General features: G+C 43.6%; 1 protein-coding gene and 1 long non-coding RNA gene across 4 annotated transcripts in view; one reads left to right on the forward strand and one right to left on the reverse strand.

Annotated features, from left to right (window-relative positions):
• The window catches only part of Kank (KN motif and ankyrin repeat domain-containing protein 2 kank), a 111,888-nt gene that overhangs the window by 42,040 nt on the left and 44,588 nt on the right, over positions 1-25,260 (reverse strand). For all 3 annotated transcript variants that reach the window (XM_084577334.1, XM_084577335.1, XM_084577333.1), the window contains exon 2: positions 1,517-1,566. In XM_084577334.1, coding sequence (XP_084433460.1) covers positions 1,517-1,523 — 7 coding nt within the window. In that variant the 5' untranslated portion in view covers positions 1,524-1,566. The remainder of the gene's footprint in view (positions 1-1,516; positions 1,567-25,260) is intronic.
• LOC146182272 (uncharacterized) lies at positions 3,687-12,683 on the forward strand. Its single transcript, XR_014700343.1, has 3 exons — positions 3,687-3,844; positions 4,560-4,667; positions 12,479-12,683. It is a non-coding gene; the product is annotated as an uncharacterized LOC146182272 (long non-coding RNA).

The following is a 25,260-nucleotide window of genomic DNA, read 5'->3' on the forward strand; positions in this document are numbered from 1 at the left end:
TTCCGCAAATTATGATAAATTAATTTTATTTATATTTTGAACTAATTGGCCAATTACAAAAATAGCTCCACATCTGAAATCAGTGCAAGAAACTAAATCACAATATTAGGTTTTATCAAATTTGGTCAAAAATTGAAAAAATAGCTTTAAGAGCCATGTTAAGCACAATTGGTCAATAACAGGTCACAGGGGACCATGAATACTCTGTTAGGCATCAATAAAGGGAAAGTCTGGTATGGACTACAGGCAGTCTGATTCAAAAGGATGAACGGAATGGTAGGAGAGCCAGTCAGCGTCTTGGTATAGTCGGCCTGACTTGTAGGCAATGGTAAATGTGCATTCTTGTAAAAGCAATGCCTAGCTACCAAGATGGCCAATATTAATTAAGTAATGATGCGATACCAGTGATGTCGCCAGCTGAGCCAACTGGAGATGTACCCACCTTGTGCCTCTAATCGGGCAAGTGATCACTTGCATGTATCATGGTTTAAAAATGCGCTGCCTTTAAAATCGAGTCTTACGCGTTGACAATCTATTCCGAGCTATGGTTGGTTAATACTTGAAGTGCTTTCTTATTTCTGGAGGAATAAGAAAGCAACGCTGGCTCAGCAGACAGGTGAATAAAGAGTTACAAATCATTTACATTACTTCATTGGAAGGCACAGCATGGTTAGTGGAAGCCAATGCTAATTTATTTCATTTTTTATTAAGCAGGGAGTACGAAACAGTGGGAAGTGACAGGGATGCTGTTTCTTCACTCACAGCACCTGTGACGTGACGGCCATACGCCAACACTCTATACTCACGGTGCCTTGCAACTCGACTGGTGATCGCAAATGTCAGTGATGGAAATAAGGCAGTGCTCGAAGCACCCGAAATTCTGCACATTGCGCTCAATATGCTTTGGCCAGAATGTTTTATGAATTCCTATCATCGACACTCATATTAACTGTGACATGTCATACTGAAATTGTGTTGCAGTTTTATAACAACACAATCACAGTGGAGTCAAGTACAATGAATGGTTAACCTTTTGTTAACAACAAGAGAAAGTTGATAGGCTGTCGACTCGAGGGCCTTCAAAATGCCCGGGTGACCAGTACGTTGTAAAAAGCTTTTTAATAATAAAAAAAAAGGAGCATACACACATTCAGGATATAATTGTAAATGCTTATAAAAATAATTTACCATCAATTCTCTTCTGCTTGCACACAGGGCTGCATGCAGTTCCTTATTCAACAGCTAATCTGCAGTGCGCTGCGCCAGGCAGCACAAATCTTGGACCCAGTGTTGGTACGATGTTCGCAATATCCGGGCCAATGTAGGGCCAGTCGTTGCCAACGTAGTACCAGCACTGGGCCCAAGGTTTGAGCTGCTTTAAAATCACTGATATTCTACATTACAACAGAAGGGCCAGATAGAGTTCGACAAGGCTATTGGAGCTCATATATACAGTGCTCTTATGGAAGCTGACTGTAAATATAATAAAATTAAGGGGAAAGGAGCAAATACTTACCATACATGATGTGCGTGGTACTTCTGTGCTGGAGACATGCAGCTTAGATCCTGTAGGAAAAGAAAAAGGTAATCATTAAAACTAGAGCTGCAAACCAGGAAAGTAGCAGTTGGCTGCACACGTCCTTCTCGAAAGCAAAATGCAGTGCAATGCCAGTATAGCTTTTCTGGCCCAAATAAGAAAGCTTGCCTTGTCATTTGGATCAATGAACATTCTAAGAACTCAGCCAAACTCACTTAAAGAAGTTGCTTTCCTGAAGACAGATAGATGGCAACATGTCGTTGATACCATTTCGGACCAACTAGGCACTTGCATTTCAGTGATTAACGCTGACCAAATCATAAGATAATTAATATATGCATAAAAAAGGCAGCTAATAAAGGCAGCTAATGCCACCATCATAAAAAGCAACTTTTCCTGCAAACGTATCTTCCCAAGTGTTAGCAAAACAATTTATCAGCAAGGAGGGTTGCATATATTTGCGCACGACTATAGGCATAGAAGTGCATGAGCATAATAATTTATAAAAAAAAAAATGAACAGTGCAGGTTTCAACGTCCCATGATTGGACATCAATACAGATATGAAAGGCTAACATATACCAGGTGTTTCACTTAAGATATAAACCAATTAAAAAATATATAGAAGGCTGTTTGAGCCAAACACTTCTTTTGGCAGCAGCTGTGCAACAAAATATAATTTTTTTTAACTGCAACTGTTAGGTCCCTTTTCATCGAGATTGCTCGTAATGCGCTGTAAATAATGTCTGTATTACTTTTTTTTTTTAATTCCATTCTCGTAGGCACTGCTGCGTAACAATTATAGGGCCGCATGCGGAAAGCGAAACTGCTTGGCCGGGAGTGCGCTAGCCGCGCTTGCGAGAACGCAAGGCGCGCGCCTGTCACGTGATCTTTGGCTGCTTGCCTGCTCCCAGGGTGCGTTCCAATACCCCCTCGTAGACGTCTACTTAGACGGCTACGCGATTAGCCGCCATCTTGGGACGCGTTCCAATTCTCGCGAAGCAGTCTCGCGTAGACGGCTTCGCCGAAGTCAACATCGATGCAGACTACTTTGCTGTCTAAACATGGCGGACAGAGCGCGTTTCGCGCTGAGCGAGTCGTTCGTGCGGTGGTTGCAGTAGCTGTACGGTGGTCGTGCTATTTGCGAACACCGGAGTATGCATATGAACGATCTTTCAAACGTGAGCTGTTACGTCAATGTATGCGCTAGCTAGAGGCTAATTTAGCTGTCTTTATGGTCGTAAGATTCGTAGCAGTGCAGATTCTTGTACCGCGCACTGAGAGGAAAGCGTGCGTTAGATGCTGTTTGTCTTCTTTTTTAACTTGACGACGAGATTCTTCAATATTGATGTTATCGACGAACTCGTCGCCGGGAGTCAGGACGGCTGCTGTACGAGGCACGTGTGTGTTTCTACCTTGCTGTAGTAGCAGTGTCAAACTGTTCCGCGGATTTTCAGTTAATCTGGGAAGAACGAACTCGCCTGACGATGCCGACTTGTTGCGCATTGATTCTTTTGTGCCTGTACATTATTAAAACGAGTTGTTGCCTTTGGTTTCCTCGTCTAGTGACTAGGGACAACAGGTGTAACGGTACAAAGCTTTCGTTTGCTGTAGCCGGTTATCACCTTTCGTCCATAATCCCCTCAAGTTTACAGTATTTTGCATGTTTTCATTCTTACAGCTGTGTGAATGAGACATCTGAGAAGCATGTACACTTCAGCATCAGTAATAAAAAAGGAAAAACGGACTAACGTTCTCTTCCGTCAATTCGTGAGAGGGCTCATTGCGTGAGAAGTCGGTCTGCTACAAGTTAACCTATTAATAGTATATCTAAGTTATGGCGATTACAAATATAATATTGTTGCTGAAAAAAATTGGCAAACCGTTAAAAACGGGATTTTCACCTGTATTGTCGTAAATCTTTAAAGAAAACAGCGTTATGATAGTTTTTCAAACGTTTTAGTTCAAACTTTATGCCGCGAGGTGACGCCAGGCGTAGACAGGTAGGCGCGTTCCAATACGCGAACCTGTAGACGTCTACGTAGACGTCTACGAAGCAGTCTTGCTAGACGTCTAAGAATTGGCGCCGTCTGCTGCGACCCGGTTGCAGCAGCGAAATGCTTCCTGCAACCGGGTTGCAGGAGCAAAATGCTTGCTGCAACCCATGACGTCTTATCCGGTTTAAGAAAAAACGTCACGTCCGGCTATTGTTTTGTGGTCAGGTGGTTGTTTTTAGTAGCAGAATGGCTGGTCGTCGGAGCCGTGGGAGCTGCGTCGCCGTGCCAGCCGTGCGCTCTCGTGTTGTACGGTACGTAAGCAATTTTTTCTATTTTTTAGATATTTCAGTATGCATGTATTGAGTCATTGCCCGCTGTCTGGAACTCTACATTTAGTTTTCAACTTCCCTGCGCCCAAATGTTCTGTTGACGACCATTGAGCCTGCTTGGCCGGCAGTGGGCCCAAACGGCCCAAAGGTGTATTATAGAAAGTTTCAATCGAAAGCTCAACGTAGTTCTACACCAATGAACATGCTGTTAAATACCGTTTATTAGGCCAACCGCACGAAAGTCTCAGTCATGTAAAACACGCCTGACTACCAGTCTTGCGTGCGCCTAAAAAGGGCGGGAAACTTGGGTGAGCTTTCCTCAGCGGTCTGGATGAATATTTATTGATTGTAACGTCTTTGAGCTGATGGAGGGACTTAAAGAGATACTAGGACATGACAAAACAACGCGTAGAAGCAGGAAAGGCGAGGATCACACAGGCCTGTGTGGGAAGCTTTTGTTTCGGTGCACCACGACGTACTAACCATTTGTGCGACGTGAGCCTTTGTGTGACCCGCATTGTAATGACGCGGTGTAGAATAATGATTTCATACCTCATTTTATGACTGCGCACTGTCAAGTGTATGCAGGGCCACTTTCTAATTACGGTGAGGTAAGCGATTTCGCCTTGTACTTGTCTTAATTTCTTTTGTGTGTGTAAACATCGCTTATAAGCTGACGTCTAATATTTGTACGCAGGGACCTTCCTGATATGTGTTTTGGAGTCTAGCATGGGCTTGCTGGTTGCTGAGGCTGAACAAATGGGACTATGAAAGGCGGAGGCAGCATATGCTCCAACGCCACAAGGTGAGCCCTGTACTTAATTTCAAAACAATTGCTGTGCCACCGGGACTGGCCATTTGTTTTAATTTTTACATGGGGAACATGGCACAGGTCACCAGTTTGCATAGAGTGCATAAAGGATTCGAATAAGCAAGCATCCCTGCAGCTTCCTGCAGTTGCGGTGTCCAGCTTGTAGTTCGCAGCCTTTCTTTCTCAGCTGCAATTAATGCATCGCAAACAGTGTGCAATGTAACAGTTGATTCAGACTAAGAAAACCAGACTAGCTCCAAAAACAAACAAATGTTTGCACGAGATGGAAGATCAAACCACGCTATATTGTCTTCTCAATTCGCTGTGAGAAACTAGCAAAGCTGCCTTCTTTAACGAATGGTATTCCTGCACAGATTGGTTGTGTCGCTTTTTTGTGCGTGTGACAAAGTTGCTGCAAGAACTTTATTTATTTATTTATTTGGTTACTATCAGGGCCGTTGAGCAGCTAAAAACAGTGACAACTTCTCCGGGCACCGATATGCCTACCAGCCGATTGTGGCAGGGTTGCTTCACATTAATCAAAGCAGCCTAGCAAATGAGGCTCACTGTAGCAGCAAGAATTGTGAGCACGCCCTCGCACTCACTTGCTTTGTCATCTCCTGCATCTTCTGGCGCAGCAGCGCCGTGCAGTCTCTTTCCGCTCATCAGAGATGATCCTTTTATGCCAGGGGTCTTGGAGCACGGCCAGCAAAGCTGCGTGATGCAGTCTGCCCAGCTCAATTTTCAGCTAACGTTTAGAAAGCATTACCACCAGCCCTAATTTCAAACTAAAATAAGCTTAGACTTAGTACCCAGTTAGTATGCATTCATTTTTAATAAGGCGTTGACCACTTAATCTGCATGAACTTTCATTTGACATCACTATGCCTTCAAAAGCAAGGAGCCAGACATCCTGCCTTTTCTTTTATTTCCAAGTGTGCTTTTTTTTTTCTTGCTGAGGATTATAAGTGTGGTATTTATTAACGGGTATGTCATTTCAGTACCTCTCTCCGAGCGATCCTGAAGCTGCTTTTGTCCGGCATTCAAGCGGAAAGGAGCACACGTTGCTTTTCTTTTGCAATAATGGAAGGGCTTGGTCTGGAAAAAAGAAGTTGTGCTCATTTTTGTTCATTTTATCATTATTTATTGTACTTTGTTTCCTGTTGTTTTGTTATTTTCTGGCTCCTGGATCATGAGAGAAAAGGCTTTGTCAATGCGGCCCACGTAGCAATATGAGTTTGAGACCGCTGCTCTATGCCCATAATGGCGTGGCTATCAATGGATTTCATAATGAGTTTGTCTGAGGTAATTGTCAAGCAAAAAACTACCATATGCCACTGGTCGGCCCGGACACACAACCTCCGCATCATGGTGTTAGAATAGAAATGCGTGAGCGGGCTGCTCCACACCAAGCAGTAAGTGGCGATACCGATGCGCTGATTTCTGTAGGCTGCCGAGAGACTGCGTTGACTGTTGGTGGCCGCGGGTTCGCTGGTTGCCGCAAGGAATGGCAGTCAGTTCTCAACTTTCGCTGACGCCCCCGCTCTACGCCTTTCTTCGATCATGGTATATTCTAAGTTGTAATGTAATGTGGAAAAAACGTGCATTGTTCTCCACTGTGATACAGACTACGTATTCTGCAATGAAAAATGTCAGCTTCTTTCGGTGCGAAAAGATGTCGAACAGCTTCAGCTATGGCGGCCGGCATACCAAGTTAGGACCGAGCTATACAGTCACTGTTTGTGAGGGGCATTTGAAGCCCAGGTTTGTGTCCAAAACATGGATGACAGAGTTAAATGGGCATGTGCTACAAAGCGTTGCTCGTTGCTAGCAAAGGAAGCGGTCCCCACGATATTCTCTGCCGGCCTTGCCTACCTTTCAGACTTCAAAAAGTAGAAAGCCACCCACTGAAAGGCAGCCCCGAGAACCGAAAAAATAAAAGATCGTCAAACCTTGTGGTGTCAGGTGAAGGTAGCACGTGCTTCACACGACACTGAGTGGGCGTGGGCCGGCCCAAAAGCCGGCTGTGGCTCAGCCCACGGGTCGTCTGGGCTGACTCGTGAACATTCTTGCTGGACCCGGGGTGGACTTAAACGTGCGGGCCCGAGCCGGATTCGGGCTTGTACACAGAAAGCCGATGTCTGGTTTATAGTCACTTTGTCAGAGTAAAAATCCGCGGCGTCGCAGCAACGAAACGGATGAAATAACTGCTACGCTCCGAGAGAAAGGTTTAGTCTTCATAGCTTATTTATTTACTTATTACGGCACCGCGGTGGCTTAGTCATTAAAGCTCTCGAGTACTGGGCTGGGATACCCTAGTCTGATCCTAATTGGGAGACAGCATTTCGGTCGGAGCTGAAAGCATGGCAGGCATATGCTATAGATGACAGTTTCATTGAAGAACCCCATGTTGCCGATGTGATCCGAACGCCTGTGCTACAGCATCCTCATACCTTGAGCCGGTTGGGGACCATTACTCCAGACATAGCTTTTTTTTTTTTTTTTTTTTTTTTGTGAGAAAATTCAAAACCAAACGTGGGTATGGTTTTCATTTTTAGCTGTTGATTGGAACGTCTCATAACAGAAATAGCCGCAAAGGCTTGATAGAGTTTAGAAATCTCCTTGACGTTGAAATAAGATAAATCTTGAATGAGCAATGTTTAAATGAGTCAATTAATGTCGTAAGCAATTAGACGTGTGCGGGCCCATTGAACGATTCAAACGAATATATGAAATTACTCCCCTCTGTGACTGAAGAGCAGCAGTCAGACACCGCTCTTGCATGTTTTAAAGCTTAAAATGCCATGTGCGGGTTACTCTAGTGTGATGCAGCGTGGCATTCGCCTAATAAATTAGAGTAACGCTGGATGAGGCTGTTTAAGCTATCAGCGAGCACAGACAGTCTGGTCTGCGATAAGGTGCTTCCGCATATGGTCAGTTTTGTATACCACTGGAGACTAGGAACTGGAAACCTCATACAAACCACTGGGAAGGGCCAACGTCTGAACGCTTTGAGGTTTGGCCTTTTCCAAGGTTGCTGTTCAACACTCGGGACGCCTCAGCCACTGATACAGTCTTGCTGCCGCAACGGCGCCATCTTTCTCGAAAGGGGAAATTGGAGGCGGGGGGGGGACCTTCTACATGCAGAATCAGCGAAGAGCATTGCAGCCAGAACACATGCCGGCCCTGGCGGCGGTGCGATAAATATAGCTATGATATAACAGCGCCTCTCGCACACCACAGGGCGGGCACGCCGCCTGAGCTTCTTGTCTTTCTTCTACCACCGTCGCCTCCAGTTCACAGATACATTAAATTGGGAAAAGTATTGGTTTTCTCTTTCTTTGACGGAGGTGATACCTACACTTAACTAACGGCCGTTTTGGCATGGCGTGAAGACTACATACACATGCAATTGGCTACCTTGCGTATCCTCGAGATTTTAATGTTATATTTTGCTGCACGCGGTGTCTAAATATTAAAGCCTCCTCACAAGAAATCCGATTACTTTCTCTCTCTCTCTCTCTTTTTTTTTTCTTTTTTCGGGGCCCCCTCGAAAGTTTAGACTTGGTGGGGAAGGAGCAAGCCGCTGTGGCAGTGTAAAGGGCAGCACACGAGGAGCTCACTGACTGCCGGCGTCTCACAGTCGGGCACACACCTGCGTCGATCGGCGTCTGTCTGCGTCCCATTGTCGGGGGCACTCCCATGTCGAACGCGCCACTGCGCGCTGTCGGCAAGACGAATTGGAGAAGCGTAGTGTAGATGGCTAGCGAGGACTTGGTCTGGGCCACACCGTCTGCGTCGCAAGGGCCGTTGCGCGCTGTCGGCCAGACGAAGGGGATGACCGCGTGGCCGGCTTGAGGGTACTGACCCAGGGGGGAAGACGCCGAGATTCACTTGAACCTTTTTGTTTCCCGATTGCCCGACTTGGGCTGCTGTCGCCGTCTGGCCAAACACCCCGCGTTCCTTTCCGGTGGGGAATTCTTGTCACAATAGTTGAAAGCGGCAGCTCTCGCGTTTGTCTCGTTGTCGCCATCCTTAACAGGGGACATGGCTCTTAAAGCTATTTTTCCTACGTTTTTCAACAAATTTGATAAAACCTGGTATTCTGATTTAGTTTCTTGCACTGATTTCAAATATATAATTATGTTTCCAATTGGCCAATTAGTTCAGAAGATAAAATGAAATTGTTCATAATTTGCGGGAACAATGAAAAAATAACCGCACTACAAAAAATTCACGTGAACACTTTGCTAGGTACTAGAAAGCATAACAAATACAATGTTACGTGCACTTTTGTATAACAAATATTAGCGATGTTATAGCAGTTTAAAATTCACTGCTCCAAATGCGAGTGCCTTCCTGTCTGATTTAGAGCAAAATTGAAAACTTTGAACTGCTATAACATCGCTAATATTTGTTTAAAAAAAAAGAAATGCTCCTAACATTGTATTCATTATGCTTTCTAGTACCTAGCAAAGTGTCCATGTGAATTTTTTTGTAGTGCTGTTATTTTTTCATTGTTTCTGCAAATTATGAACAATTAATTTCATTATCTCTTGAACTAATTGGCCAGTTGGAAAAATGGTTGCATGTTTGAAATCAGTGCAAGAAACTGAATCAGAATGCCAGGTTTTATCAAATTTAGTCAAAAATTGGAAAATAATTTTAAGAGCCATGTCCCCCTTTAAGCAGAAGCGAAATGCAATACAGCTGACATATTTCATGGTGTGTTTGGAGACTGTAAACGGCCTAAACTAATGCATTCGTTTTCAGCTAATTTCTAAGTCTAGAGTTATCATGGGAAGACGAAAGAGTCACACTGGCCGTACTGCCCGAATCCGTGGGTCTCACTGCCTGTCGGAGGTTGGGCACACTACGAGCAGTGGCGTGCCGCGCCGGCGCGGCTCGTTCATACACAACCCTTCAGACACCACGCTCCACATCATGTTCTACTTGGCACTTGCTGTATTTCATTTTAAACCAGCCAAAAGACGAGACAGAGAATAGAAGCGAACGAGATGAGGCTGGCTTCTGTGTCTCGTCTTTTGGCTGGTTTAAAATGAATGATTACCAACTCGCCCAGTCGTTAACCTTGTTGCTGTATTTACAGGGCATTCCACGTCTGCTGCTGTGGTTTAGTTTAGCACTGATGAACGCTGTCTATGTTGGGATACATGCAACATAAATAGCTTGAAAGTAAAAGATTGCACAGCCATTATTGTAGCTAGTTTGTAAAGCATGGGATGCATAATGTGGAGGTCTCGGACCTCAACAGTGGCATGTTTCTTGTTTTTGTTTTGTTTTCCTAGTTTGCAATGAGTTATTTCTCATTTGAGAGTAGATACACTGCTAATTGCCATTCATCACCAATGCAGATTTTGTTTTTATTAGTTAATTATATGCTTTCCTCAATTTTTTCCTTTTCTGCTAAATAGAAGAACATGAGCCTCTCATAGCCTGTGTTGCTTTGGGACATTAAATCCCATAAGCCAGACCAGCATGAGCCTCGTTTCTGGCAGTCATAGATCTATTTCATTGAACCTCTTTGTTAATAATAAGCTTGTCAAACATACGTCAGACAAAAACATACAGTATTATGGGTGTGACACCATGAAGGTGTCAATCATTAGAAATGTCACAAGTGTTGGGCAGGCATGGAGGGCCCATCATTAACATGTTAAAATTAAGGAAGCTCCGGTGCCACTCAAGCGAAAACATGAGAAGCCACTGACAGAAAGCCGTGGAGTAGGGCATCTGGAGGAGGAAAGGGCTATCCTTGAGTGCAGTCTATCCTCACTGAAGTTATTACTGATCAGTACCTTGGAAATTTTATCAGAACAGGCATGGATAAAAAAAATTATATCCACAAGATAAAGAGTGGAAATGTGCTGCTTATTGATGTGAACTCCGAACTAGTCTAGTGGTGCTTGAGCACATCATAGTGGTATAGTCCACATTTCTCAAGCTAAAAGAGTCATGTTTTTAGTCAAACTTATCGTTCGGGCGTCAAGTATAGAAACAAGCATTGCATTTTCTACTAGTTTGTTCCAAATTGTTGCTAAGGTCATTTGTGTTATTTTAAACATATATACATGTTTTGGCTGTTAGTCTTGCATTTTCAGCAATGCATTGATCTTTGAATAAAAAGGAATCAAATAGGTTATTTTGGTATGTCAGGTATAAAAAATTCAGCTAATAAAATCTTGACTTTAGAAACGTGTTTCAAAACAATTTGAATGTTTCAAAACCCCCGTTTTATAGCTTCAAAGTGCTCGAGCCTGCTTCCACCTCTCCAAGTTGGTTTGTGGTTCAGGTCATTATTGACAATTCTGCATGACTGAATTGATGTCTTCAATTTGGAGTTTTGGGGAGGGTTGCATCCATTGGGAAGAGTGAAAAATGCTGGCCGAAGATAAGGAACGCTGCATTATGAAAATTCCGATTGCTATTGGGCAACCATCTCATGGATGATGGCACTTGAAAGCGTTTTGACTGGAGGTACTCTCACTGCTTGGGCTAGGCCAGTGCAGCACTTCATCTTACAGGAGCATATGCACCTAATTTTGGTCGCATTTTGCTTGTTAACGACATGCAAAACATTACTCTGTACAGATCATCACCTGGTTTTTATCTTCAACCGCTAAATAATTTATAATTGAATTTTTGTCATCTGTTTCAGGGTGTCTATACTCCATTAACACACTGAATGTTAGTAGTGCTGCTACTGCACTTAAAATCAAGTGTTGGTCTCTGTTTGCAATATTTTTTAGCTGCTTTGAGAAGTATGATGCTCATGGACAGCCTCCTTAACAACATGAACTGGTGTATTTGTGATGAGGACCATATATCAGACAGCCAGAGGTTTTATGATGCTAGCATTGTAGCAACTGTTGTGGTCCTGTAGTTCGGTGAGGGATTTGCCCATCTTGTGGTTGTTGCCCGTTTGCTGTGGCCACCCTCAAAGTAAATAGCTATGGTCCTGTCACATAGTTTGAGAACTTCTTGTTACTTGTATGGAAATTACTGTTTGGCACAAAATGACTTATGGCTGCCATCATGTGCATTATAGAGGGCGAGCGACTACATTTCGGTGGAACAGTTCCTCATTCTTTTTCGCAGCCCATAGGAAGGATTTCGCAAGTTTAGAAAAATGAAATGTTCACAGCTGAGTCAGTCGCAATTCTGGAATCATGCTGTGTAGTCGACAAACGCTACAATCCGAGAGCAACGCATGTCGTCTAATGAACAGTGCAAGCGAAACTTCTTGGATGCAGCAGCAAATGAAAATGTGCACACATGGTTTTCAAGATGTCTCAACGTTTATTTATATGCTTCACAACCTACCAAAGCCCGCACGCTTGCGTTATACCAAAGCACAATCAGCTGTCTGTTCTGATGTCTGCGGCCAGTGTTGATAAAGTTCTTTACCACCCATGGTGTCCATTTCTGCTGTGCATATGCACTGCAGTGATACATTGTCACACGCATGCAGAGAGCACTAGTACTGGCCTTACTTAGGGTAACCTTTTCGCTGTTTTGGCTTTTCTCATTCTTGAGCTATGCTACAGGGTGCACACTTTTCTTCTTGTCTGGTTCCTTTGACGAGTCATGAATTCAGCATTTGTGCTTCTTTCCTTTTTGAGGGTGTAGTGACCATATGCAAATCCACTATTAGAATATATGAGCTGCTGCATTAGCTGCAGTCCTGCTATCTTTTTATTTAAATTTGGTACATCTCTGAGTTTCTCTGGGTGTTTTGTTATTGTTTTGAGCTTGCATTCTTTTGTTTTTTCTCCCCGTGACAGCCGATCCTGCACGTGACTGATACTAGTCGAGAGATCACAACAGCTGCCCACCTTTCAAAGCATGGCATTCCCTGGCCCAAGTTGACTGCTCCCTGTGCTACTGGCTCAACAGTGTACTCGCAAGTCTGCACTTCACTTACGAGCGTAATGGCAACACACACACGTTGGCCATAGCTTCTGTGTCAAAATAAAGTATTCCTACTTATGTGCCTTTTCATTCATTATTAACGCACATGATTGGAGTAATAAAATTAGACTGCCTACCTTCTGCATTACTTCTCTTTTTGTAACCTACCTAGTAAGGTAAGTATTTACTGTATGTGTCATAGAACCACATGTATTTGTTATTCCTTTTGAGACGGGAAATAATCCGCAAAACCAGTGAAGTAAGAAAAGTTCACAGATATATTTCGTAGACAATTTTTAGAGGTAAGCCCAATGAAGATGTTTCGAACTGCAGGCAGGGACTGATGATAAAATGGCAAAGTGGGTGGTGTTTGTTGAATTGCATAAGATTTGTTTAATTCAGTATTTTGCAGATGAGCAGCAACTTTCTTAATTGCAATGCTTACTTACACCCATACTGTCACCTCATGTAATGCTCGAACATTTGGCAGTGCTAATCACTTTACTAAAATATTGAAATCTTGGCCCTTCAAAGTGAATTGTGTTCAATAGCGAGGTGACATGCTTGTAGCAATGAGATTCTAACCTTGGATGCCCGCATAATACACTATTGCTGTGCCTCTATGCTACTGGGATGGTGAGGCAGCATACTAAAAGGGCATAAAAAGCGTGTGCAGTAATTCTTTACATGTAACAATAGTTGAAGCCCTCGCCTAATTTAATGTGACTGCATTAAAAGGCCATATTTACCAAAAAAGGCAATTTGAGCGACAAGGATGAGTGGCAGATAGTATGACCGGATGGATTGGTCTGTGTGATGTGAGGACCATGGTATGGTCCAGCTGCCTACCCAAGCAGCTCCTTTGACATGAGAAAAACTCATTGCCTTTCAGAATCCCGTCAGATGTGTTGGGAGTTCATTTACATAATGTGGTAATTAGTAATTTTACAAATTGGTATGTGTGATAAAAGTGCAAACTAAGATTGGTGAGTCAACAAGTAGCCAACTAAATGTACAGGGATGAGGATACAGGAGTCGTAAATGCTGTGGCATGTTTTCCTTAACAGCGGTGCTGAAGTGCCCCCGAAATATTTGTTGCATTTGCTCAATTTATGTGTATTTCAGTTTCTGGTATAACCTTTCCCACACCTTTAACCTTTAGGCACAGTAATTATAAGTAAAATTGGCAGTTAAAAAAATAGCATTGTCAAGATGACAGCGTTCCAAAAATTGAGAAATAGTAATTAAGGTACGTATAGCAACAAAAGTTGCTACACTGTACCATCAGCATACACGTGTGATCCCAGCCATTTTTGGAACCATAAATGCAGTATTAACATCAGTAGTTTATCAATTCAGTTTCGGACTATCCTCATGTTTGACAAGATTTTAATGATGAAACTTTCAGCTTAATGCCTCCAGTAGCCTGAGTATTCTGAAGCATAGCATTGTTGCCTTACTTAATTACTTGGCACACTTTCCAATTTTGCAGTGAGAAATTTTCTTAGCTTAAAACTGAAAAATTTGGCAGTACTCTGTCAGGGACGAAGCAAGCTTTTGGAAAAGGAAAATAGAGTAAATGTCTCCGAGTAGACACCTCATATGTTCACTGTGAATGAAACTAATGAGCAAAAAAAAAAAAAGCATATGCTTTCAAGCAAAGTATTGCAATGCTTAATATTACATAGAATTCCTCCTGGCACATATAGATTTCATATTTCAAGCTGCCAGTTTCCATCATGCAAGGACGACATCTGCTAGTTTCTATACAGCACCTTCGTGCTTTCGCACTGGCAAGCCATGTTTTGTGAGAGGGTACCTTTCTAAGTGGACGCAGCTAGGCTTAACCTGATTTCCATGAAATATATATGGAAGGGTGCTTAAACCAGATGCTATCAGGCTTTAAGTATACCTGCAGGTAAGGGCCCTGCCAACTACTATTTTTAATAAAGAAAATTTGATATATCTTCGTCACTTAGTGTTTGTCATATATACTCCCTCAAGCACAATTAATATGGTCTAATCGAGCTGCTTGGTTGATACTAAAAATGAAAACGCAGCACTGACACCAAACATGGACGGGCTACCGCTCAATTAAAACGCCTGGAGAGAGTGCAACGTAAATCAATTTAATCGCTTTCACTTCTTTCTTGTCGACTGCGACGTAAAGTATCGGCAGCACTTGAGCAGTGGTCACCTTTACAAACCAAGCATGCTATGCGTCTGGTCATCGACTGGCAGCTGTCCGCCGGCGCATCGTCGCCGTCGATTCTCCTAGCGACGCCACGCCCTCCGCGGCACGGATTCAACCCTCTTTGCAGTTTGGTTGCTAATGGCCATCAATTTTCGCTGATTATTGCACTATAAGCAGGTAAGCCATCTCTACTAATTGAGCACATAAATAAAATATTTTATCGAGTTTAGTTTACAGCACAGCCCTATGGCAGTCGCGTAATCGGCGAAGCGAATAAAGAGCACATCAGAGGATGAAAGTTCGGCGATTCACTCTGATGCATATCTTACGCACTGGATTTGTTAGAGACCAATATGGAATAATTTGAACAAATTGTCCTGTATAAACGGTCATTTGGCTGCTGGACATATCATTGCTTGTAAATCCGGCAGCGCAAAATATATAGTAAAAAAAATTACTTCTTTTTCCATATTTTATGTTCACAACAAACATATGCATAACCACGCACTGAGATCAAGTGCCACATGAAAATTCGCGCTTCCACTTCAGTTCGAATAATAGCTCTCGAGGTCAAATGTTCGAATGAGTCGCGTTACATATGCTGTGTATGCAAGGTGGGCACGTGGGGGACGAATTAAACTGCACTGCAAAATATGGTTTGGTTTGGTTTATGAGGTCCCGAAGCAACTCGATCAGGCTATGAGATACGCCGTATATAGTGGAAGGCTCCGAGAATTTCGACCATCTAGCTGGGTTTTTACCGTACCGCGCAGTACACGCGGGCGCCTTGTTAGTATTCGCTCCCATCGAAAAGCAGTCACCCCAGTCAGGATTGAATCCCACACCCTTGGACACAGAAGTCGAGTACGCCAACTGCACCAGCACAGCGGGGGAGGGGGGGGGGGGGGGGGGACTGCAGAAGACACTGTTGCGTTGTTGGGTGCTTGGTTTTGCCCGCGGCTGCTACATTTTTGTGACATGGCCATGCAGTCCCGTTCCACCTAGCTTCCACTGGGCCATCGCAATTCAATCTCGACTTCCTATAAAATCGCAACCATGCAATTCCTGGCACGAAGTCGCCCCCTGGTCGAATTAGCATGGCTTACCCTGCTCGAGTCGCTCGTTTATACACGCTGGCCAACAAAGACGTACGGGATCTGTTGGCTCTTAAATGATCACAACGGTGCACTGCAATGCCGATCGACGCCACGTACACGCTTACGGGCGGCATGCAATTCGTTGCAGCCTCCGCTGCTGCGGGTGCGAGTCGTGAAAAAAGAAACTATGCCGGGACTGCGGGCATTGCAGAATTAACATGCAATTTCACGGGTTGGTTCGGCTGGAGGCTTTTAATTGTGCCCGTGTATGCGGTGCGATAACAATTAATTAAGCAGGCGCTGGTATATAACTGATAATACTTTTTAACTAGTCATGCGCACTAGCGCCTCATTTACTAACAGCTATAGGTTCGCTGAGGTCGCAATTATAATATCTATATCAGTTTTTTAAATTTTGGAAACACCATTATCGTCCCCGCTTTTAGCACATGAATTTAGGCCGCGCATGGCAGAAAACGAAACCTTTCGGTCGAGGATAATTTAGTGCGCGCGGCATATATATGTACGGGTGTACGTTGTACGATCGCTTCGCTAGCCATTCCTCCCGGGCGCTCCCGAACATTATGAAAGGAGTGACATCCGCGGCGGTGCGTGGCGCGTATTCAGCATGCATGACTAGCGTGGCGATTTGCGCTCACCCGCTGTATAGTTTCGGTTTCGCCTGTGTACGGCCGAAACTACCCGAGCAGGTAGCGTAGATGGCAGCGTACTGCTCCGAAGTTGTCACTTGCTCCTTCGTAGCGCACAGGAGGGACGGCAAGCTTCGAGAGCAAGGTATACCCGCACATATGAAACGGGCTCATAAGAGAGCCAGGTCATAGCCTCCTCTATTTCTTCGAAAAAAAATAGAGGAGGTTATGGCCAGGTACGCGCTCGATCATCACAGTGGTTTCAATTTAGCCCGCGCATAAAAATTTCTTGCGCTAAATACGCCAACAGAATTATGTTTTGGGAAAGTTTACACTGATATAGATACTGACATGGGCGTCGGCATGACCCCCTGCATGGTGCCAAAAGATTCTTATTCACTGAAACTGCATTCAGAACACAATTTGTTCATTCTAGAAGGACAAACTCGTGGAAGTTTAAATTTTGGGGCTTGTGTTATTAAATTAAGGAAAAAAAGTATGGGAGATGGAATAAACCCCACCCTTTACAACCCCCTTTACTGATACATTATCACCAGGTTTGATTTGGTTGTTTAATCTGATGCAAAAATTCATAAGAATAGCAATAAATGGACAGCAGAAGACAATTAAGTAGTTCAGTTTGGCAGTTAAAATCTTAAGGGTCACTGTATCAAATGCTTTTTGAAGATTAAGAAAAGGTAGCTAATTTTATTTGAGTTGAACATGCCCATGCTTCTCATTTAGTGAATCCGTATATACAAAGCATTTCTCATCACCTGATGGGCCAGCTCATCAAGACACTTACAGTAATTGTTTAACTGTGGCTGCTTCCTCTTTGTACGAAATAAAAAACTAACTTGAATTTGAGGCAAAAATTTCTAAGAAAGGAAAAGGCACGAGTACTGAGTCATCAAAAGTGCCTTAAAATTGAGATACTCGCTTAAAATCAAGAGACTTAGCTGCAGTATATGCAGCCAAAGAAGAAACAGAAAAAGGCTTTTGAAATGTCAAAACAAGTGATTTTAATAGCACCCCCAAAATTCAGCAAGAGTACTGGGCAATTTTAGAGTGTATGGTTAAAGCAGAATTCATTTTACCCAAATTTAATACTCAAGTTGGCTGTTCTGCCAATGCCAAATTTTTATAAAAAATTTTAACACTTAGCACAAAAAAAGCCTAGCCCTGAAGGCTTTTGCTTTCTTTTCTAGAATGCATTCATACCTTCAGTTAGAAATGTTAAGAGAAGCACAATCAAAAGCGACCATTCAGAGCTTCATTGGAACTATCCAAAATATAAGTTATGAACTGCAAAATAAAACGATCCAAGTTTAAGGTCTAATTGTGTTTTTTAAGTTTCGCTCTCAGCTATGCTGGTTCCTGTAGACCTTTCCTCAACTCTTTAAACTGTACTTCAAGACCTAGTAGAAGTAGTAGTAATAAACTTTATTTGGCTACAAAAATGAGTGCCAAAGAGGTTTGCAACTTATAGAGCCAGGGCCATCTGTCACTTCGACATGGAGGACTCCAGCCAGGTACACCAATTAAAAGAAGGAGAGTCAAGATGAATGGGGGACTGAATGGCAATGGTGAAAAGGAAAAGCAGTGTTCTAGGTTAATGCAAATGAGAGATATAGTTGGGACAAGATGCTTTAGGTGGAAACGGTAAAGAAAGAAATGCGCTGGGAGAAGGAGGAAGAAACTTTAATGACACGGAGTATTAGGCACCGAGAATGTCCCGAGTACGGATCACCAAAGCCAACCAGTCCGTCAGCTGATGCAAGACTAGCCAAGCCCACCAGGTCTGGAAACAAAAGTGAGGAAAATGAAATGTGCCGGGATGGTGAGAAAATTTGTTCCCATTTTACGTTTGACATGAAATTTAGTGACAGAAGAAAGGAAGAGGTGTCAAAAGAAGAATGAGATAATCTCGAAAATGCCTGGAAAGCAGCTTCATTCATCAAATTGACAGGTTGAAAGAAGCCGGCTATCCGGAACATGGTGTCATCTCAGTTGCTGAAGGAACTTATAAAGAAATGAAAACAAACGGCAAGGAAGCTATGCCTAACACAGCGGACAGAATACAACAACAAAATCTGGTTGCAATACCCTATCTGCACAGCATATCGCATGATTTGAAACGAATAGGCAAAAAAGTAAATATCGAAGTAGTTTATACAGCTTCGGAAAAGTTATTGAAGCTTTGTAGGATCACTCAAACTTGTGGTGTGCAGCAACGCGCATGTAGCATAAAACACCAGACTTTATTTGTACCCTGCAGCACAGGTGTGGTGTACGAGATCCCACTAAGCTGTGGGAAATGTTACATTAGACAAACGGGTAGATGAATGAATGGCTCTGAGAACACAATTATACCTATGAAAAACTTGCAAAAAAGAAACATCTGCGAAGGAAACGTTGATTTGCACTGCAGCAGGTGCACAGGTTGTATGCCCTGGCTTCTACAGGGCTTAAAGCCAGGGGGTGTGTCAGAGACCCCCCCCCCCCGTAATATTTAAGAGGGGTCTGAGATCCCCAAAAGCTTGAATTCAAGCATGAGGACTGTAAGAATACAAACCAAGTAATCATTGTTTTGTTCTTGTCAGTGGTGTAATTGGAAGATTTCTTCTCTATCGTTTCAACAGTTTCACATTGAGTATTAATAAAAACCAGAGATGGAGAAAAATAATGATTTCTCCCCTTTGTATAAAACGATTTGCAAAACAGGCAACCAGCCACTTTCTCTCTTTATTTCCCTTTCCACCAATGCTCGAATCAGTACAGACCCCCTCCGATTGAGCCAGACTTTAAGCACTGGGCTTCACAAAACAAAGATTATTGGTAGAAGCAACAAGCAGATTACAAGAGAGATTCTGGAGGCAAGAGTCATCAAACAGAAAAAGGGCTTGTGCGTCAGTGCACCTTCAATAATGCTCAGTGAAAAAGAACTTGAGATCCTGTAAGTAGCGTAGGTTTACTCAAAACGCTTAGTATTGTTATATCTTTTCTTGTATGGCAGTTTCCGGTTCTATATCTGGTGGTTTTTAAGGCTAACGACACGACTTAATCCTGCTCATTCATACTTTACATATTGACAACAGAAGCCCATATACAGCTCAACCTGGCTTTTTCATTTGTCTTCATCGAATGTTTAGCGGTGAGGCATGTGCTTGCTCATGGTGTATACTACTTCACTTGTGTTTTGGATTTTTGTGATTTCTTGTTTATTGTTATTTATTTATTTTTTTGTCAGTGCTTTGTTAGGAGAGAAAACCGGTATATGTGTATATGACGTTTTGACTTCGGCTGAGTCACATGTTATGAAAATGTGCATAAATTCCTCCGTTTTCCAATAAACCTCAGTTGACAGTCGGTGCTGTGTTCATCTCCCTACCTCTGACCACATATATCTCAATCTCAAAGACCTCATTCCAATAGTAACATGCACAAGTATTGATACAGTCATAAATTTATTACAACGAACAAGACTTTGCTGTCAACCATGATGAACTTGACTTTCTGCAACATCTAATGTCAAAGTGAAAGTGATCGCTCCTTCTGCTTATATGCTTTACTTATTATTAAGGAGATTATTAAGTTGGTTTAGACCTCAAGGCAGAATATTAGTTTAAATAGTTTAGTCACACAAACAAAAAAACACGGAAAAGAAATTATAACCGAGCTTTTTCTTGGTTGAAGCGCCGTATAGAGGAAGAAAGTGAATATATTTACACAGGTGGAAGCAGGCTCAAGCATTTTAGAACAGCTCAGGGAGCAGTAATAAAGTAACTTCGGAGCAGCTTTGAAACAATAAAACGAGAGTTTTGGAGCAATCACATTATGTCTTGGAGCAAGATTCTAGACTCGCTTTTAATAATAGAATTCTAGCTTCCTCACTTAACTCTGACTGTCGAATATTTCGAAAAAAAAAAAAAATCACCTCCAGTGTCGAACTATTTCAAACGCTATGCGTTTAGCGCAATACCCGTACTGCAAAAACGCCGCGGGACGGCATACAGCCGCAGCACCTGTACGGCAAAACCAGTCAAAGGGTTAAATAGCAGCAAATGGAATGCTGCCTTCTACACTTCATAATTGAAGATCGTTTAACTAAGAGATTTATACTGTTTTGTAAGATTCAAAGGTGGACTTCACCACCTTGATGCACTCAAGTATTGCCACTAGTTCGAAGTTCACATCAATGAACAGTACATTTCTGCTTTCTATCTTGTGCATATTCTTTTTGATCCTGCGCCTGTGCCGATAAATTTCTTGGTACTGGCCAGTAACGCCTTCAGGGAAGGTAGGTGGCACTTTAAGTATAGCCTTTTTCCCCTTCAAATTCATTACTTTATGGCCCTCTGTGGCTGCTCAAATTATTGCTTGAGCTATCTTAGTTTTAGCACACTGGCGATAGGCCCTGTATGACTTTCCAACACTTTTGAAAACACATTTAGTGACTGGCACCTAAGTGGCATCACCTCCATAAGAGCTCCAAGTGTGCTTTTGTCTGTCGTGGGCATGACAGGCTAGATGGTGAAGCACCTGCTTGTATTCACAGCAGAATCGCTACAAACAAACCGTGTAGTTCATTGCAGCTGGACAAGTTTCCAATGGCTCGTAGTCATCATCGGCCAGACTATACCAACTGCAGGGTGAAGGCCTCTCCCATACTCCTCTACCTGTGCTAGCTGCATCCACTTTACTCCTGCAAACTTTTCAACCTCATCCGCTCACCTAACTTTCTGCTGTCCCCTGCGACGATTTGCTTCCCTTGGAATCGTTTATTACCCTAAGCGAACATCGGTTGTCCTCTCTACGCATTACACGCCCTGCCCATGCCCATTTCATCTTCTTGATTTCCTCAAGTTATTTCTCTAACTCACTCTATGTGCTTCCTATTTTTTAACGTTACACCTACCATTTTTCATTCCATAGTCATCTGCGTTGTCCTCAACTTAAATAGAACCCTTTCCGTTAGCCTCCATGTTTCAGCTCCATAGATGAGTAAGTGTAAGATGCAACTGCTGTATACCTTCCTCTTGAGCAATACCGCTAAGATACTAGTCATAATCTCAGAATACTTACCAAATGCACTCCATCCCAATCTTATTCTTCTAGTTATTTCCCTTTCATGATCTAGATCTGCGGTTACTACCTGTCCTAAGTAAACATATTCATCTACAACTTCCAGTGCTTCGCTACCTCGTAGTAGTCTGGTGCGCCTGCTTCACTCGCTGATCTCATTTCCCTCACCACAGGCGATTCAAAAGGCCGGAAGTAGGTGCTATATCAAGAGCACAGAACATTTTCCGTAACGAATTCCTCAAATTTGCTTATAAGCAAACATTATGCTGCATACTTTTCTAGTATATTAAAATTTTATACATATTAGGCTCGGGTGAGATGCATTACACCTCTGCTACCGGTGTGCTGCCATCGTTTTGACTACACCAACCACATACCCTGTATACAGAACTCATAACAGACCATTGCCCAGCTGCGCTTCTCATAGTCGCTTAACTTAATTTTCTCGGATTGCGGTTCTTGCTGTCAATACCAGTAATGGCCCACTCTGCGGCAAAACCGTGCTCCACTAAATTTAATGTCACAACATTGATGCAGTCGAATTGGAGCAATTTTGGAGCAGGGAAAGCAGGCTGGAGCAGAATGAAGCAAATGGAGCAGCACTTCCACCCCTGCATTTAGGATGAATGCAAAGAAAGGAATACTGCAATCAAATTCTAAATTCTAAGTTCATTCTAAGTTCAAAAGGCAAGCCACCATGTCAGTGTTATCACTCAGTATCCTAATTTCTAAGTTCAATATCACAGGAAAGACAATTGTGCCAAGCTCAAGCTTAACACTGTTCAACATGATCCAGTTACATATATATATATTCCTGCCGAACATAATCACAGTTCCCATATTGTAAGGAATCTTTATCAACCATGCTTTTACTTATGTGTTTATTGATACCTCAGAGGTCCTAATGCAAGACTTTACAATGATAAATGGCGACAGGCTGGTGGTATACATGGCTATGATTAGACAGGTTCTTCGATGGCAGTACTGAAGCTTACAGGATCACTGATGACGGATGATTCCAGTTGTGAACAGTGCTTGCGAAAAATGACTCATGAAATGTAGTTGTGTGGGCATGCAGTGAAACGCCACTTTTACGATGACCTGTGCGAGGTGTTCTATACACAGGTTAGCCGAGACGACTGCCATGAGGTCTTGTATGAAAAGCTTGTGATAAAGGCAGGGGCATGAAGTTTAGTGACTAGAACAGAGACTGTAACAGAGATTTCATGGCAGAGATGCTGAAGGAGTATTCGAGGGAATGAAACTGGTGGCATGGTTTTTAACAGGCTCATAAGGTTCAGTAAAGTTACAGTAGTGTGGATCAACTATATGATTGGTATATTAAAGTTGTGATCACACAAGGGTTTTGTAATCTAGTAATTTTACACAAAAAGGTGCCAGCCATGGGTAGGTTATGATAGAGGTATCCAACAGTTCTATTAGAGTAATTAGTTACATGGCTTACAAGGCAAGACAATGTTAAGCCATTAGTGAGGTGAACCCCAAGGTACTTAAACGAATTCTTTGAAAAAGTAGTACTAGTGTTAATTTTGTAAGTAGTGAAGTATCATGTGATCGCATTGTGCGCGATTGGTATGTAGTGTCACGTGATGCTGTGACGTGTGTGAATGGCAACGCCGAGAGGGGGAGCGTGGCACTTATTAAGAAGTCAGCGCGCAGATCGCTCGTGCGGGTCTCTTAATCTGTACGGCCCAGCATGCCGAATAAACATGTTGCTTAGTCGCTCTGCCTCTGCTTCGCTCGCCGCGGCTACAACATAATTGGCGACGAGGATGGGATTCTGCTGGACTACGTAAAACGCATCGCGGCGTTCGTGATCCCGCTGGACTACGTAAAACGCATCGCGGCGTTCGTGATCCTGCTGTACTGCGTGAAACTCATCGCGGCGTGCGTGGAAGCACCGGCGTTCGTGGAGAGCGTTTGGGCGAGGCACAGGGATGGCAACGCTTGGAAGTTTCGACCAGTTCGTCGAGGACGGAGACGAGGATTTTGGGTCCTACGTGGAAAGGTTCGAGCACTTCCTGAAGGCCTCCCAGGTGAGCGACGACCTCAAGGTCTCGATGTTTATTACGGCAATAGGCAAGAGGGCTTACAAGACGCTGAAGACTTTGCTAGAGCCTAAAACGCCAGAGGACAAGACTTATGCGGAACTCGTAGAAGTGCTGGGAAGTCATTTCACCCCAAAGCCCATGGTCATCGCAGAACGATTCAAGTTTAATCGGCGGTACCAGCATCAGGGAGAGTCCATAGCAGCATATGCAGTGGAGTTGAGGCGTTTGGCAGCTTCATGCGAATTCGTGGAATTCCTCGATGAGGCTCTTCGAGACCGCTTTGTAGTGAGCCTCTGCGACAGCGCAACGCAAGCAGAGTTGCTGAAGAGAAGCAAGTTGACGTTTTCAGACGCCTGCGACGTTGCGAAAAGCATCGCTAGCGCGGAAGGAAAGTCGGGAATTTCAACCGACCGGGACGCAAGGTACAGTCGACGCCGTACGTCATAAGCCAGGCGGTGGGAAACGCCAGCAGCAGCGTTCAACCGGTGCAGGACTAGCAAGGGACCGAGTGTCTGAATCGCCGGTCTGTTTTCGGTGTGGCTCAGCGCACGAAGCATCGAACTGCAAATTTCGCAAGTATCGTTGTCGTGCATGCAAGCGTTACGGACACTTGGCGAAAATGTGCAAGTTCAAGTCTAGAGACGCGGCTAATTCGGTAGCTGTGGAGGACGCGGATTGTGACCAAGTGTTGTTGTACAATGTCTATTCTTGTGCAGAACGCCCAGGGCATTATGAAATTTGTCTCAAGGTAGCCAAGAAGGATGTTAACATGCAAATAGACACGGGTGCGTCTGTTTCCATTGTGCCAGAAACGCTATACAGGAAATTGTGGCCCAGTCTACCTAAAGAGCCTTGCCACATAAAGCTGAGGACATACGGTGGGTCGCCGCTAACAGTCACAGGGAAGTTGACGGTTCCAGTCGAACATAATGGTCAGTGCAAGCAACTTCCGCTCATTGTCGTTAAAACCGACAACAATAGCGACATTGCGTTGCTAGGGCGTGACTGGCTGGAGGCTCTTAAGCTAGACTGGTCAAGTGTGCATGGCGTGTGTTTAGACAAAGTTGCGGCGCTACTTGAGAAGTACGCAAAGGTGTTCGAGCCCACTCTGGGGCTGATCAAAGGTAGTCCAGTCAGGCTGGTTTTGAAGGAGGGGAGCAACCCCGTATTTTGCAAAGCGCGACAGGTGCCATTTTCTTTGAGGGAAACCGTGTCACTTGAATTGCAGTCTCTTGTGAACAGGGGAGTGTTAGTCCCTGTACAGAAAAGCGACTGGGCGACGCCCCTAGTTGTTGTGCCTAAGGCGAACAACAAAGTCAGAGTGTGTGGGGACTTCAAGGTTACATTGAATCCGTGCCTGCGAACTGACCATTATCCACTTCCCGTGATGGAAGATTTGTTTGCAAAGTTGTCAGGATGCAAGTATTTCACAGTGCTTGATTTGTCGACAGCGTACCAACAGCTGGAACTGCATCCGGAGGCACAATCAATGGTGGTTGTCAATACACACCTGGGGCTTTTCAAGTACACGCGCTTGCCCTATGGCATCACAAGTGC

Source organism: Amblyomma maculatum, chromosome 8 (assembly GCF_055883805.1).
Source record: "Amblyomma maculatum isolate TAMU_Amacu chromosome 8, ASM5588380v1, whole genome shotgun sequence".
Taxonomy (NCBI): domain Eukaryota; kingdom Metazoa; phylum Arthropoda; class Arachnida; order Ixodida; family Ixodidae; genus Amblyomma; species Amblyomma maculatum.